Raw genomic sequence first — 14800 nt, 5'->3', positions numbered from 1 at the left:
TGGTTTTGACTCTCATGTGTGTAGGCACCCCGCATATTCCATCCACAACCCTTCCCCCCGGCCGTGTTCCGGCCCCCCCCCCCCCCCGCTCCCCCCCCCCCCCCCCCCCCCCCCCCCCCCTCTTTCCCGCGACTACCTTCTTCAGGTTTCGTCAACATCGTTTAACCCGATACAAGCAGGTAGATCTGCGCTACTCTTTTAACTCTTCTAGTGCGTGGAAAGTTTTGGTGAGCTGCCCATGCCAACCTCAACCTGCTCAACACCACCACCAAACTAACTCAGCTGCTAACTGTAGCATCAAAGCTTAATAATATCCAAAACAAGAACAGCCGCGTCGTTGCTCAGCAACCGCATATACCACCGCACTGTCCTCCTCTTCTTCTTGTTGTTGTATAATGGCTGATCCTGCCACACCCAAGAAGCAGGTGTCACCTGCCACACTGGCCCAACAGCCAACACCACCGGCTACTCAAAGGGGAGTAGTGAAAGTGATTTTCCATGTCTCGAAATCAGAGACTTCCATACCTCGTCTAAGCTACGACAAGCCTATCACTAGTGGAAATACAGAGGAGTTCGAGGACGAAGATGATCAACCAACTTCGCCCGTCTCAAGCCAGTCTGAACACGATCATGCAGAACAAGTGCAGGAACCTACAGAAAATGACATCAGAGAGTGGATGAAGAGCTCTGAGAATCAACAGCAACGTAAACGACGATTCGACAGCCTTCTGCATAGCTTTTGGCCATCGAATGATCAGTTTAGTAAGTATTATGCTGCCTTTTGCTTATTTACCGGTCGTAGATGATTAATCGAATTGCATTAGATGCGGCTCGTCACCAGGATTATGATCATGAAGAGCATGGCTGGTATGATGATTTCATCAGAGATCAATGGGAGGACGGGAAGTACCCGTTCGACGACGACAATTACAACCCACTTAAAGACCCGTCAAAGAGCACTGAGGTCTGGGAGCCTCAGATTGGCGAGGAGGGTATTGAAAACCAGTACGATCTTTACATGGTGCTGAAAGCCCGGCAGAATCACAGGGCACTCTCCAAGGCCCATAGACAATTCAGAGCTCAGGGTGGATATGCGATGCTCATCTCAAATGAATCTACTTCTGGGACCAACCATGACGATAAAGCCGGCAAGAAAGATCTGGATTCCAAAGTTGGTATGGAGACACTTTCTGCTGTCAAGAACGTTTCTATGATTCAGCCCACTGCAGTCTCCGGTACCCCAGAATCAAAAAAGCACCGTCGTCGTCGGTCTAGAAAGACAACTAAATCCAAAAAGAGAAAGCGAGATGCCAATGAAAACCCCGACCGGACCTACAAGTACAGCAGTGGGTCCGAATATGAGCTACCAATCCGCAAGAGAGGCAAGAAGAATCAGACCGATGCAAGCAACGACAACTGGAAAGCACAGACACGTGCCGCGGCTAGGTGCCAGTCTTGTATGGGTCTGGATGGTAATTACGACACCGACAACGACGAGTTCTACTCGTGCTAATTCTGAAACGACAAAGTCTACAAGAGAGTGCCGAGGGTGAGCAAAAGAAAGCAATATTATCTCATCCTATTTTCTTCATCACTGATTGAGGTGAAGACACTCAAGTCGTGATTCAGCCGCCTTCCGCACACATCTAGATTACGACTGTTCAGGATTCCCGAGAGACTTGAAACGCTATTTCCACTTCGATCTAAATTCGCTTCTCATCTTTACTCACAGGAATTGCTGGGCTCGAGCTCGAATTCGATTCTTCACAATTTGTTTCTTGTAGTTGTTGGCGGTGGTGCTTGATATACTTCGTCTGATGCACATTTGCGTTCCATTTTTGTCTTGGACTGCGATTAGTTAATCAGTTGGACCGTGCCTTTGATAAGGAGGTCTTCGGGTGGGTATTCTTGTTAAGGGCAGTTGGAAGAGGTTGGTTGGCACGATGGTCAGACTCAGGCTAGTGGACAGGCACATGTCGCGATGAATTCACAACAATGATTTTTTTTTTACATGGCTTTGATAACTTCCTCTATGTACATTTATAGTGACACTAATTCTCCGTCACACAAGATCCCAATATCGGCCCTCTGGCCAAATGTATGTGACGGTGCTTTTCATAGTGATGCAGTAGGCCGTCACATGGCGTCCATCACAATGGCCTTTTTCCAAATAGATAGCATATGGTGCACAGTGATGACTTTGAAACAAGGCTCATGTGGGTTTTACATAGTAGATAGCAAGTCACTATGCCATTGGCTTGCGGACATCAAACAAATAGAATTGGGGTAAACCGCTTGATAAGTTGATAATTAATCCCCTTTGCTAATCACCGATCAGTAAGTAAGTGTACTACACTAACAATGCCCGTGGGACCAAGGATGAATCCTCGGGTTACTTGATTAACTCATAGTTATTTATGATGGCATCGCATCCGGGACCGAGTCACTGAAGAAAAGAGAAAAGTATGGCAGGAGGTTGTTGACAGCTCCCGGCGGTACTACCGTACTAATTTCTTTCATAATCTGACTCACCAAGTATACAAGCAAATGAAAGTAGGCAAGTATTGTACCGGTAGGTAGGGTGTGATGTGGTGTAGATTGCTGCAAATGAATGTGTGGAGATGGTACATCACTGCCGGTATGACTGAGTACTGGTCTTCTTCGACTGATCGACCTACATTTTCTTGTCGCTTCTCGCAAGTTCGAGTGCTGTCTTTGCATTGCTATCTGGATCTACGGGTGAATATACGGCCGTCGTTTAGTCACTAATTAGTTAAACCCAACGCGCCCACTGTTGTCATATTGCCTGTTGCCAGTGGTTGGCGGTATATATAAGTCGCGGAAGTGTTCAGTATTAAACTGTAGTCATGGCTTCGATGTGAAACTATCTTCTCCAATCCAATAGCTACCTACCTCACTGCCTGAAGACCGCCCCTCCTATCCCGGGCTAGTTAGCGTGTCTCGCTGAGTATTACCATCGCCACCTTCACATTTCGCCATCATCATGTCCGTCAGAAACGCCTCTTGCCTCTGTGGCAGCGTCAAGCTTGAATTACGGGGCTCCCCGTTCATGCAGAATCTATGTCACTGCTCGTCGTGCCAGAAGTTCACAGGGGCAGCCTTTGGCACCATGGCTGCTTATAAGACTGAGGTACGTCCTGGCTCACCTGTATCTGAGCGAGTCAATTGCTCGTGGCGATGGAATGATAGCACCCCGTTCTCCGGACCGGATGTCCACTATCTCTCCTGCCGCTCCCCTTGTCTCTCCGGCGACAACGCCATAGTCTATGCTAGTCATTCCGTCGCGATGCTAATATACGCTACCCAAACAGCAAGTCACAGTGACAGAGACCGAAGCCGATGTGCTGAAAACGTACATCGATGCGACCCCGGAATCAGGTGACACTCTCAAGCGGTCGTTCTGCGGTAAATGTGGCAGTCCGGTGAAGGTCCAGAGGGGAAGTGACCCGGAAAGAACGGTCATTCCTGTGGGCATTATCGACGGGGACAAGGACGGCTTTAAGCCCCAGTTGGAATTCTTCTGTAAGCGCAAGGCCGGCTGGGTTGGCGCCATCGAGGATTCCAAGACGTTTGATGCCATGCCGCCTGCCACGTCGTCTGATTGAACGGGTGAAGGATTGGGACAATTGAGTCTCGCAAAAGCGTCGCCGCTGGGGCTGGGATCGCGCGAATTCTCAACTTTGGGATGGTCTTGTATACTGCGTACAAAGCTTAGTGTAGGACATTGTGTACAGGTTACCTGATGTAAGTAAGCGTTTGTAGAACATCGCTTGGTTCCTCCCGTCTCCCGCCCCCGCTGCGGCGAGGGTGCTGGCTTCCAGTGCGCCTAGATACAATACAAAACGTGCATCACGGCCATGTTTGGCATGTTACACAGAACCCACTCAGCAGCTCAGCTACCAAATTACAGTGGCATGGGCAGATCCTAAGGGCAGAAGTCAGAGTAAGAGATAAAAATAAAGATGAGAAGATGACTAAAATTATTTAGAGACGGGAGACGAAAATTAATGCAGGGTTAAGACCGCGCGGCGTTGCTCTCGTGTGAATCTGTAACCTACCTACTTAGCTAGAGTACCTAGGTATCTTGAGGTAAGCAAGCCAACTCGGACACAACCTACGGACTACGACTCTAGTCTCTAGGTACTTAGCATAGTGTACGTAATCTTATTTCACCAAATCCCAGAGGTACAGTAGGGAAGCTTGGGGTAGATACGAAGTAAATATGTATTCTTGGGGGAGGATTTTAGACCTGCGCGCTCCTAGATGTGCGGCGGCATAGACGTAGTAAGCCTCTTATAGGGCCGATATTGGAAGCATAAGCCGTTGGTTCACTGCGTAGCACAAGGATAGATGGGTAAACAAACCCAGAGGAGGTGGCTCTGAGGTAGGATTAGGCTTGAGGTGCGGTCCTTTTCGACTATGCTGAGGGCTGATTGTCTTCATACCTAATCTCGCGGTCGAGAGCTCTAGCTCTTGCTGTTTTATATCTTTCCTATATGAAACGGAGGTAGTGTGCATATATACTCCGTACTTCGTGTTAGGTAGGTCGACCTGTGTCGGCGCGTGAAGCGCCACGGCAGAGATAAGAGCATTGTCCATCCGGGTGTTGTCAATGCCACATGGCAACAAGGGTGCTCCGGTAATAAAATGCACATCTATATGGAACTCGGACTGCGCCTTAGCAGTATGCACTGTCATTACTATGCCTCTTACATAGTTACGTTTTGCTTCATTCTACCTGTTGCATTCTATATATTCCCGTCGGCCAGGTGGCCCCGAAGAGGCTGAACCACCAGTCCCAACACTACTGCACGTCGCAATGATATCAAATACCTACCTGCCTAGCCGCTGGGCTGAGATACCGTCCTCGATATGGGCATCCCGGATATGGACACAGTAGTCCACCAACCCCCCGCTCCTCTCCTCCAGACAGGGAAGCCCGATTGCCGTAAGACCGAGTGGCATGTTATGACGCTATCTCTGGCACCGTCCCCCCAGCCTTCGAGATTGGTTTGGTTACATACATACAGCAGCACCTGCAAACCTCTGTCTCGTCTATTCGGGGAAAAGAGCTGTCCAAAACTGGCCATCTGCCTCTCGTGAGGCACGACTACCGAGATATGTCGTGCTCCCCCAGCAGTGCTCGACTGCGCTGCCCGCTCGCTGCTTCAGCTTTGACGAAAGCCAGGCCTCTGATTCCGAGGCACCTATGCAATGCCAGATCCGAGGTTTGCATATGTACGTACTCACGGCATGTAGGTATACCGTTTCTTGGCGGCCTGCCAGCCCATAGAACTGGGGTTTTGCACATTCTGGAGGGCTGGATGCGGGGAGCGAAACCAAGAGCCAACTGTATTTATCAAATATAGTACAGCCGTGCTGAAATGGATCTCGTACCCAGGTACTGTATCTGTGGTAGGAGGTACGAAGTAAGATGGGAATCGCAGAACTGGGGTAACACGAGAATGCGATGGGCTAGCTACTGTATAGGCTACCTAGGTTGTCTCTTTTGTTTGTGAGATTGCATCCGAGTTACAATAGCTATCTAATGGATAGTCCTTCTCAGCTTGATTTAATCAATCCTAGCTGATTCCCCTTCTGCTGGACGTACTCAGTGTTGTTCTCTTTGCGCCGCTCGTCGACATTCCTTCATGGTACGATGTTGGTGAGAATGGCGACGCAGGTATACATGATGCCAGAGATATCGGCTTTCAACACCCCAGGTAGCCATGTCTAATTAAAATAGCAGGAACTTTCCAGTTATACTGCTTTTGGCACCCTGCGAGCAAGCCAGCCTATTAACCTTGCAGATACGATCCCGCTCCCGTACCTTGTCCAACGTGAGTTCACTCACACCTTTACAAATCTATCGTCAGACAACAGGTGATGCAGTTCGGCGATCGCCTTGGTGCGGCACTCACTGGGTTACTCATTTTGTCTCTTTTTGAGAGCCTACGCATGGTAGGTACTCAGTAGTATGCTCCCTCGGGACTTGCTGGATGAAGCGGCAACTGTTTTGCTAGCAGCGGTGCTTACATGTACTTACTTTTAGTAGACGCTGACCTCTTTAACCTAGATTAAGATTAGAATCGGGACTGCGTGGTCGTCTGTAGAGACAGTCAACTGTATCGATATTCTTAGTCATCTCTTTGGAAGCCTGTCTTTTCAAAAACCATATGCTGGCTACCGTTACGTCTCGCGTCGTTCCAGGCGTCGCTGCAATATTCATATAGTAGTAATAGGTGCCAGTGAGGGGTCTTAAATTGGTTTTGTAACCCCTGCTGGGAGTCTTGTGCGAGCTGAAGTCCGAAATGGTCGCCGCGTCGTGTAGGTAGGCTCCACAAGGATCAAGAGAGGAAACACAGTTGTTAGGAATGGGTGATATGGAAATGACCACGACTTAAGTACTTGGGTGTTGTTTATTGCGAAGGAAGCCCCTTTCCAACGCGTACAGCCCGTCCGAATACATCTCCGGAAGTGGAGTGTATGTATGTGCCTTATTCATCACAGTGTGTGCGTGGTCAACGAGGACTGCGTAATCGCCGGCACCATATCTGCATACCTAGGTAGTTTTAATGACGACTGCCTACCTGCACGAAGTAGGTAACACTCGCCGGAGCTCGTAATATTTAGTCATGCCTTCTCCTTTCCCAGGAAGACGTAGATGACAACTGCATTATGAAGACAGTCTGATGGAGACGAGCTGTACGTAGGGTAGGTCTGCAGAATATCACATCATCAGTGCATGTTCTAATACTCATCGTAACCCCGGTTGCTTTCTTACAACCGATCACCATTCGTCAACCCACTCGTCAACCCACGATGAAAAAGGTAGAATCTTGCGGTCAGCCTCCCTTTCAGGCTGGGGCAGAACTGGGGGTATCTGAACCCCTTCCCGTAATATCAAGGTCTTCGAAAACTCCAACAAAATGCCCACATCAGAAATCAAACCTCAATGTACTGACCCTGTTTTGAGCTTCACCAGCACCCGCCGGCTATCTCACCCCCTGTGGTCTTCTCCCGTAGCATATGCGCAATGATATCGTCTGCGTCGGATCCTCCAAGACTATGTTCCAAGCTTGGTAAAGGAACTGTCGGTCTAGAGCTGACTGTGTCTTGCCTCCGGTTCCAAGAGCTCCGGTGCCTCGCCCTCTTTCCCCATCAAGGGTGTTCTCCATCTTCACTATCTCTCGCTTTCCCCCGCATGGAACTTCGCGGACAGCTAAAGAGCAGTAGAGATGATGACTTACGTTATCTACATACATATGTAGTAGAGAGGTTCGGTCTCGAAAAGACTGGTGAAGGAAGACCAAGTTTAGCCAAGTACCTACTGCGTAGACCAATGAGCCTGTGACACAGTCCCAGGCCCTGGCAGACACTATCTAGACACCCACAGATACGCCAATAGCTATCCGCAACCGGGAAGGAATCCCTACTCCTCCTGCTGGCGGGCGCACTGCAGGTAATTGGGTATGAGAAAACTAGAACCGTCTTACCTAACTACTTGGGAACGTCTAGCTCAGGTATGACGAGATATAGTACGATGTCCGACCTCTCTACACAGTAGGGGTCGTGCCTCTCTCATTGATTGCTGGCCAGCAACGGTGCCACGGACTCACAGCTAATGTGCACCAGCTCTGCACCAGAGAGCGGCTGGACGCTGGATTGGTTCCACGCACCATCATCCATCAGAGAAGACCGCCAGGGGCCGCTAGCTGCACCCTGACCTGGCGATGAACCCCCTTGGCCCGCCTATTCGCCTATTCCCCTACCTTCAGTATTCTGTTAGCAACGAGCGTGTCGTACGCTGCTACTGGTAACCAGTGGTAAGTGGTGGGCGCGCGCGTAAGTACTTAGGGATGCTGGTAGGTTATACAGCAAGGGGACACGCTGCCAGGCGGTGGGTTGTGATATCTAACGCCAGATGCATAGTAGGTAGGCATATAGGTACCTAACAGATCTCTATCTGTACATCAGAGGAGATCAAGCCTGCATTTGTGGTGGCAAATATTGTGTGCTCTAGCTCTGGATAGGTACATGTAACCTTGAGAATAACCTGCCTGACCTCACCATACACGAACCAAGTACCAGGTGTTAAGTTCTAATTACGTCCATGATGTATAGAGGGAGACGCCCACCTAGCCTCCCAGGTACTTGGACACGAGCAAGCGGTATCTTCAACAGCCCAGTCCAAATTCCTGGCAGGAGGGAGGTAGCAGCGGCTTGGTGAAGACTGTTTGCTGCCATTGGAGAGAGGTGAAGCTTGTTCGAGGCCACACCGATCGTCAATGGGCCCTTTCCTACCATTGCGACATTGAAGCAATCGGTTTTTTTCTTTTTTTCTTGATTTTTTCCCTCCTTTGCTTTTCCTCTCGACTTGATCTAGGGATGGATCATGGTGTAATGGGCTATCGCTACGCTGCATTTGTAGACAAACAACCATTTACTCACCTCCTGACTACATCTGCTCCTCCACAACGACCAATTGGCTAATGGACAGATAAAAACATCCAGTCGTATTTGCCTCGCTATTTCCATCCTGCCTACCTACCGACCGCACTTTAGGTACACTTACCTACCTCTACCTACCTACCTACTGCATGGTCTAGCCTACCTACATACCTACTATATGTATTCTCTTACTACTACTACCACTGCTACTTAACTAGGCCCTTACCTCTCTCTACTTCTCTACTTGTCTCTGTCTACCAGTCTACCTCCCTACTACATACCTACCTACCTAGGTATATTTCTAGGTTCTGGTAATCGATCTGGATCTCGGTCCTGTAACTCACAGTAGCTACATCAAGCTATTGTCACCATCGACCTAATTGGCGGGAGCTTACAAACTCGACATCCATCATATGTATTTCAGCTCAGATCCGAGTTCATCTTCCTCTTCCGCCCGTCATCCTTCTTCCTCCTCCAATACACTTCACCACTGCAGGTACTTTGCCTCCCAACGCTGAACCTACCTACTGTACCAACCACCTCTCTGGTCAACATATATAAACGCACTTCAGCCGCTGCCTGCGAGGTACCTACCGTATACCCACTCCTCTGGGCACTTGACTTCGTCTATGATAACTGCAGTGTAGCCAACCGACTGGTCCTGCCTGCTACCTGTACCTACTAACACCGCACCACGCCGCACCACCTGCTTAGGTACCTACCTACCTACCTACCTACCTAGGTACTTACTTGTACGGTTGTCCCACGGTAGCCGCCCACCACTGTCACCACCTCTGTCACCACCTAACTGATTACCCCTCCTACCCTTCCCGGCATCCCGACACGCTCCCTGTAGCTCAACCGGCGCAGGCCTATCATTGCTACACCTACCCCCTACCTACCCCCTACAGCCCGCTGCCCATTGCCCCTACGGCTGTACCAGCTCCAGTCCCCTCTCGACCCCCCACTACCCATCCGATCTTCTCCGCCAAACAAAACTCCAACCCCCTTCACTTGACTTGCATACCTATCTTCTTTGCAACTGGACCAACATCGACAGTCACCACCATCAAACACGAACCGTGTCTCTCCACGTCCAGCTCACCGCACGCACCGGCGTGGGTGAACATCTTGAAGTTCACTATTGACCATGGCAGCTTCTGACGGTGGTTTTGACATGCTGAGGCGGGCAACGCAGCGCGTTATGTCGAAGTAAGTCGTAACCGGTTCATATCTCATACTTCTCATTACCCCTCCATCCCTCTTTTTTTTTTTTTTTTTTTATACCGATGTCCGAGGTGTCCTTGTGCCTTGCCTTGCTACAGTTGCATCTAATCTCGCCTTGCGCTCGCTCTGCCTTGCCTGCGTTCCGCCGTGGCCTGTTTGTTACACACCTTTTCTATTTTGCCTTGCTGTACATCGGTCACCCGTCATTGTAAGCCACAGAGTGTTGCACTCGCGTTGCTTGCACAAACCCAAGCGTAGGGAACTCTGCGCCTCTCTTCCGTTTAGCCATTGCACTCCACCGCCTCGGTCATCGGTGACCCCGGTAGCCCTGGTCTGTAATTTTGAGACTTTCCCTTCTGGCTTATTCAGGGTTTGGGCCGCCGGGGCGAGGGCAAACGGTCTTGTTGCCCATTGAGACCTAATTACCGAGAAGAGCAAGCCGTCGTATTGCACTCAATGCGGATGCACCACGTTTTCGCACCGTTTTGGGGCTGGCTGTTCTGAGTCAAGACGTTGTCGCGGGACAGACAAGATTGAGGCGGCGGGTAACGACTCGCCACGACACTCGCCCATACCACCTTGGGTCCTGGTGAAAGAGACTCAGTCTTGCACCCTTTTTTTGCCTAGTCTGACTTCGCCAGCGTCCAACAATGACAACTTCCTTGCTTAGCCTACGCTTGGCCTTGCTGCGACAACCTCAGGTCATGGCGATGTCTTCACTACATGGGATAAACCTGGTCCGCTTGACCGCAAAAGCCAGCATTGCCATACGAAAGCTGGACGGAACTGTGCAATGCGTGTCCTAGCCAGGCGTGGGCTCGGCGACCTAGCTCCTACTTGCCGTAGGGCAATGCTATTCGGCAGCTATCAATGTCGCGGCCTGACTCGCTAGAACCCGGACCGAAAAGCAGCCCAATGGGCTGGGTTGATTTCACCACATCCCCACCCTCGGGTTGATCGATAGCAGCTCCCAAAACGGCTCCAAAAGTACCCCTGCGCCCCACCTACATTCCCTCCGACCACATGGCGGCGTGGTTGTGCCATGGGTGGCCACCAGGTCCCTTCTTGATGAAGGAGCATGGGGGCCCGTGGAACTAATAATCGCTCGGTCGTGAAAATTCTGGCTCTTCAAAATCCTACAGCTTTCAAAGCTACTCACTGTTTTGTCATCGAGTGTTTGCCTCATCGCACATATTCATTTTGCTTCCATGCAACGCAGTTAGATACTACTTGCTTGGCGACGGTCAGCTTGCTTACCCTCGAGTGCTTAATGTCCAAAATAATGACTTTGCCATTGTACTTATCTTTCTAACGATCTTGTTCCTCTATGCTGCCTTTTTCTTCATTGGCTTTTTCTATCCATTTATTTCACTATATAAGCCCTGAATACTTTGCGACGGCCGTTGTTTTAGTTGCAGTATGGCCAATATTAACAGTCTACGCAGGGCCTCGCCGACAGACGATGATGCGGATCAAATAGGTTTCGATACCCCACGGTCCGGGATCGCTACACCGCAGCCTGATCTGAAAGACAAACGACTGCCTGGTATTATGAGCTACTTCGGCCAGGTTGGTTCCACCCCTTCAGCTTCGTTTTTTTCCTTCCGCCCCTTCTCCCAAGCAGGAGCCACTGAGATACCGTGTCCTACCTCGCCTCAGGAAGAGAAAGAATCAGAAAGAAAGATGGAGCAGACACCTACTTTGGGCGGGGGCGCAAGTAAAGATAGAGAGCTCGTGATTTCGACTCCCCCACCACATCAGAGAACAGAGTCTTTGGTATCAGAACAACATTTGCAGCCAGATACTCCTTTCTTCCACTCCTATCCTACTCCCCCATGCTCGAAAACGCCCTCCGAGAGAGGACAAAAGTTGAGCGATGCGAGTGCCGATTCGGGTCGTGAATGTTCAATGTCTCTGCCGAAGCGGCCTTCTCCGAGTTTGACTATGACGAGTTCTTCAGGCCGTTTAGCTCAAAAAATTCGGAGAGCAACTCTAGCATCACCCGTTACAAGCATCGTTACCACTCACAGCGTCCCTAAGAGCTCCGCCCTCAACCCCAGCGGTTGTGATGTTGCACCAACTACACTCTGTTCCCCTTCCGAGCCTGAACCCCCTAGTGGCGACCGCGTCACATCTCTTTCTGATCAACGCGACATGGTAGACACATTAAGAAAGCTAACACTTACTGCTTCGACAAAGAGCGGCCCGCCTACTCCTACGAGAGCGCTATCCACGACTCACCCGTCTGCTGTCGAGGATCGATCGTTATCACAGGCAAGCCGAAGCGGCACGGATTCAAACGGTCGACAGAGCAACTCTACGTCCCGCAGCGGTGGCGTGCAAGCGCCAATACAGAGGGGCAAGCTGACGATTAAAATCCGGGAAGGGCGTGGCCTACGGAAGAGCAGGGACCCATATGTCGTGGCAGTTTTCCAACGAAGTGAGCTCATTTCACCGGGGCCGAGAACATTTGAAGACGAGGATGAACCAGCAGCCCCGACCTCGAGTATTCAAATGGGCGGTATACCGATTTCCCGACAGGGAAGCGACTCTGGTCGGCCAATGGCCATCCCAATGAGGAGCCGACAGAGTAGCAATACTAGCATTTCGGACTACACTGCCTTCCGCAATCGGACCCGAAAATCCTTCACGAGTCCTAAGTGGGATGCTGAGGCTGTTTTGTAAGTAGTGTATCGTGTATCATGCATATTGTGACGCCATCAGCTGACCTTGTGTAGTGATGTTGTCGATTCGGATATGCTTGTCGATATATCAGTCTACGATCACGGCGCTACTGGCGAAGAATTCCTTGGCCATGTAGATTTCCAAGCTATCGCGCCTGGGACCGATGAGCCCGTGCGGGGTTGGTTCTCCTTGACGGGTAACGCCGATACAACTATAGACAAAGAACCTACAGGCGAAATATACGTTGAAGCACTCTACCAGAGAACCGAAAAGAAACATTATGGACCAGATGATTTCCAGATTCTACGCCTTATTGGCAAGGGCACCTTTGGCCAGGTCTATCAAGTGCGAAAGAAGGATTCCAATCGCATTTACGCTATGAAAGTGCTATCGAAAAAGGTCATTGTACAGAAGAAGGAAGTAGCACATACCGTCGGAGAACGGAACATTTTGGTTCGGACAGCCACATCAGAATCTCCGTTCATTGTCGGGCTCAAGTTTTCTTTTCAAACACAAAATGACCTTTTCTTGGTGACGGATTACATGTCAGGAGGCGAGCTCTTCTGGCATCTGCAGAAAGAAGGTCGATTTGATGAAAAACGTGCCAAGTTCTACATTGCTGAACTTATTCTCGCTATCCAGCACCTACATCACAACGACATTGTTTATCGGGATTTGAAACCCGAGAACATTCTTCTCGACGCCAATGGTCACATAGCCTTATGTGACTTTGGCCTGTCCAAGGCTAACTTGACCAAGAACGATACGACAAACACATTCTGCGGAACAACAGAATACCTGGCCCCTGAGGTGCTTCTAGACGAGTCGGGGTATACTAAAATGGTGGACTTCTGGTCTCTCGGTGTCCTAGTTTTCGAAATGTGCTGTGGGTGGAGTCCCTTTTATGCTGAAGACACTCAGCAAATGTACAAGAACATCGCATTTGGCAAGGTTCGCTTCCCGCGTGATACCTTGTCCCAAGAAGGAAGGAATTTCGTGAAAGGACTGCTCAATCGAAACCCCAAGCACCGACTGGGCGCAATCGATGATGCAGAGGAATTAAAGCGCCACCCCTTCTTTGCTAATGTTGATTGGGAATCTCTCTCGAAGAAACTCATCACTCCTCCATTCAAACCCAAGTTGAAGTCGGAGACAGATGTGTCATATTTTGACCCTGAGTTTACCAACGCTCTCGCCACTAATGGTTCGTTGAACGAGCGTGCACTGCAGCTAGCTGCTGGGTATGCGGCGTCAACACCCTTGTCTCCGACCACTCAAGCTAACTTCAAGGGCTTCACATTCGTTGATGAGAGCGCCCTTGAAGATAATATGAAGGACCGGTTTGAGGATGCGGAGATGAGTGACAATGATGCTCCGAGTGACACGGATCATCGAGATAACGACTGGGATGATTTGGAAGACCTTGGGCTTAGTAAGGGGAACCGGATGAGTGGTATTGTCAAGAACGGCCATCAGACGGACGAGCCTTTCCAGCAGTTCGATCTGTAGTCGAGCCATCTGTCCGCAATTGTCAGGTTGATAACTTACCTAGACATGCAACTCCCCACTAGCATACTGGTGGTGTTCTTCTTTCTTTTTCCTTCCTTTTCACTTCTATTTTCATCTTGCACGCGTAAGGAAATTGTATTCAAACCGGCATCATTGCATAGGGCGGCAGTTTTATTGCATGCGGACACAGCTGGCTCGTACCAGCTCGGCGGTCGGTAGAGGAGGCGTTTGGCTGCTGCAATTACGAGGGATTCTAGCACATATTTACAAGGCCGTAAAGGCTCAGTACTGCATGATCATACCAAAATGGCTATGGAATCTCGCCACCTGTTTACCTGTTTTATCTGTTTCTTCCTTCGACATAGTCTTGGAAGCTTTTTTTCTGGAGTGCCATATATGACATGGTCAATTTGCTTCAATGTTGCCCTGGGTGGGCCTTTTCGACCTCGTAAAGCTGTGCTATCCTGATCTCTTCATTTTTATGTACATGTAGCCTGGTGCTACGCCTAATCCAGGGTCCTACAGTAGGACTCATTTAGTGGGAAACCCGGGGAACACACGAATCCGGTCCCAAGTACACAATATTCCTTTAGCATTGTCTATACGGTTCGGGCTATAGTCTAGTATTACAATCTACTATAGCTAGGTAGAGTTAAATATCTAATGAGAGTGAATAATGAAAGTGAATAATGAGAGTGAACAAAACAATGAGATGACTTAGCTGAGTACCAATAAATCCAGCGAATCTGTCCCATAGCGGTCACCTACCTCATCCCGTGAGTGGATGTCTGTTGACTTGACTGATTCCGGACAGTAGCGTCCGAGGCGGTGGCTCACCGGTTGTACACTACCCATGTGGATCATACCATCGATTAATTGAGCGGTAAGTACGGGTGTCATGACATGC

At 49.8% G+C, this 14800-nt stretch overlaps 3 protein-coding genes across 3 annotated transcripts; all 3 read left to right on the top strand.

Moving 5' to 3' along the window:
- Window positions 1–395: 395 nt before the first annotated feature.
- Window positions 396–1513, top strand: F5B22DRAFT_642197 (uncharacterized protein; the record flags this gene model as incomplete). Its single annotated transcript, XM_047978089.1, has 2 exons — window positions 396–762; window positions 825–1513. The coding sequence occupies 2 exons, from the start codon at window positions 396–398 to the stop codon at window positions 1511–1513; spliced, it is 1056 nt and encodes a 351-aa protein (XP_047835403.1).
- Window positions 1514–2863: 1350 nt separating this feature from the next.
- F5B22DRAFT_265684 (glutathione-dependent formaldehyde-activating, GFA) lies at window positions 2864–3970 on the top strand. Its single transcript, XM_047970142.1, has 2 exons — window positions 2864–3151; window positions 3333–3970. The coding sequence occupies exons 1-2, from the start codon at window positions 3005–3007 to the stop codon at window positions 3624–3626; spliced, it is 441 nt and encodes a 146-aa protein (XP_047835402.1). The 5' UTR covers window positions 2864–3004; the 3' UTR covers window positions 3627–3970.
- Window positions 3971–11118: 7148 nt separating this feature from the next.
- Window positions 11119–14051, top strand: F5B22DRAFT_657214 (kinase-like domain-containing protein; the record flags this gene model as incomplete). The annotated part of the gene is made up of 2 exons (XM_047980026.1): window positions 11119–12380; window positions 12438–14051. The coding sequence occupies 2 exons, from the start codon at window positions 11119–11121 to the stop codon at window positions 13891–13893; spliced, it is 2718 nt and encodes a 905-aa protein (XP_047835401.1). The 3' UTR covers window positions 13894–14051.
- Window positions 14052–14800: the final 749 nt, after the last annotated feature.

The sequence above is a fragment of the Xylaria bambusicola genome (genome assembly GCF_022495145.1).
Source record: "Xylaria bambusicola strain CBS 139988 unplaced genomic scaffold F5B22scaffold_3, whole genome shotgun sequence".
Lineage (NCBI taxonomy): Eukaryota > Fungi > Ascomycota > Sordariomycetes > Xylariales > Xylariaceae > Xylaria > Xylaria bambusicola.
Note: the sequence above shows the minus strand (reverse complement) of the source record. Positions and strands in the feature narration are given on the sequence as shown.

What these genes read in the sequence shown, in the direction of transcription:
- F5B22DRAFT_265684 (XM_047970142.1), top strand. Translation starts at nt 3,005, where the DNA reads ATGTCCGTCAGAAACGCCTCTTGCCTCTGTGGCAGCGTCAAGCTTGAA. An exon ending in TGGCTGCTTATAAGACTGAG is followed by an intron (nt 3,152 to 3,332) that starts GTACGTCCTGGC and finishes CTACCCAAACAG; the next exon opens with CAAGTCACAGTGACAGAGAC.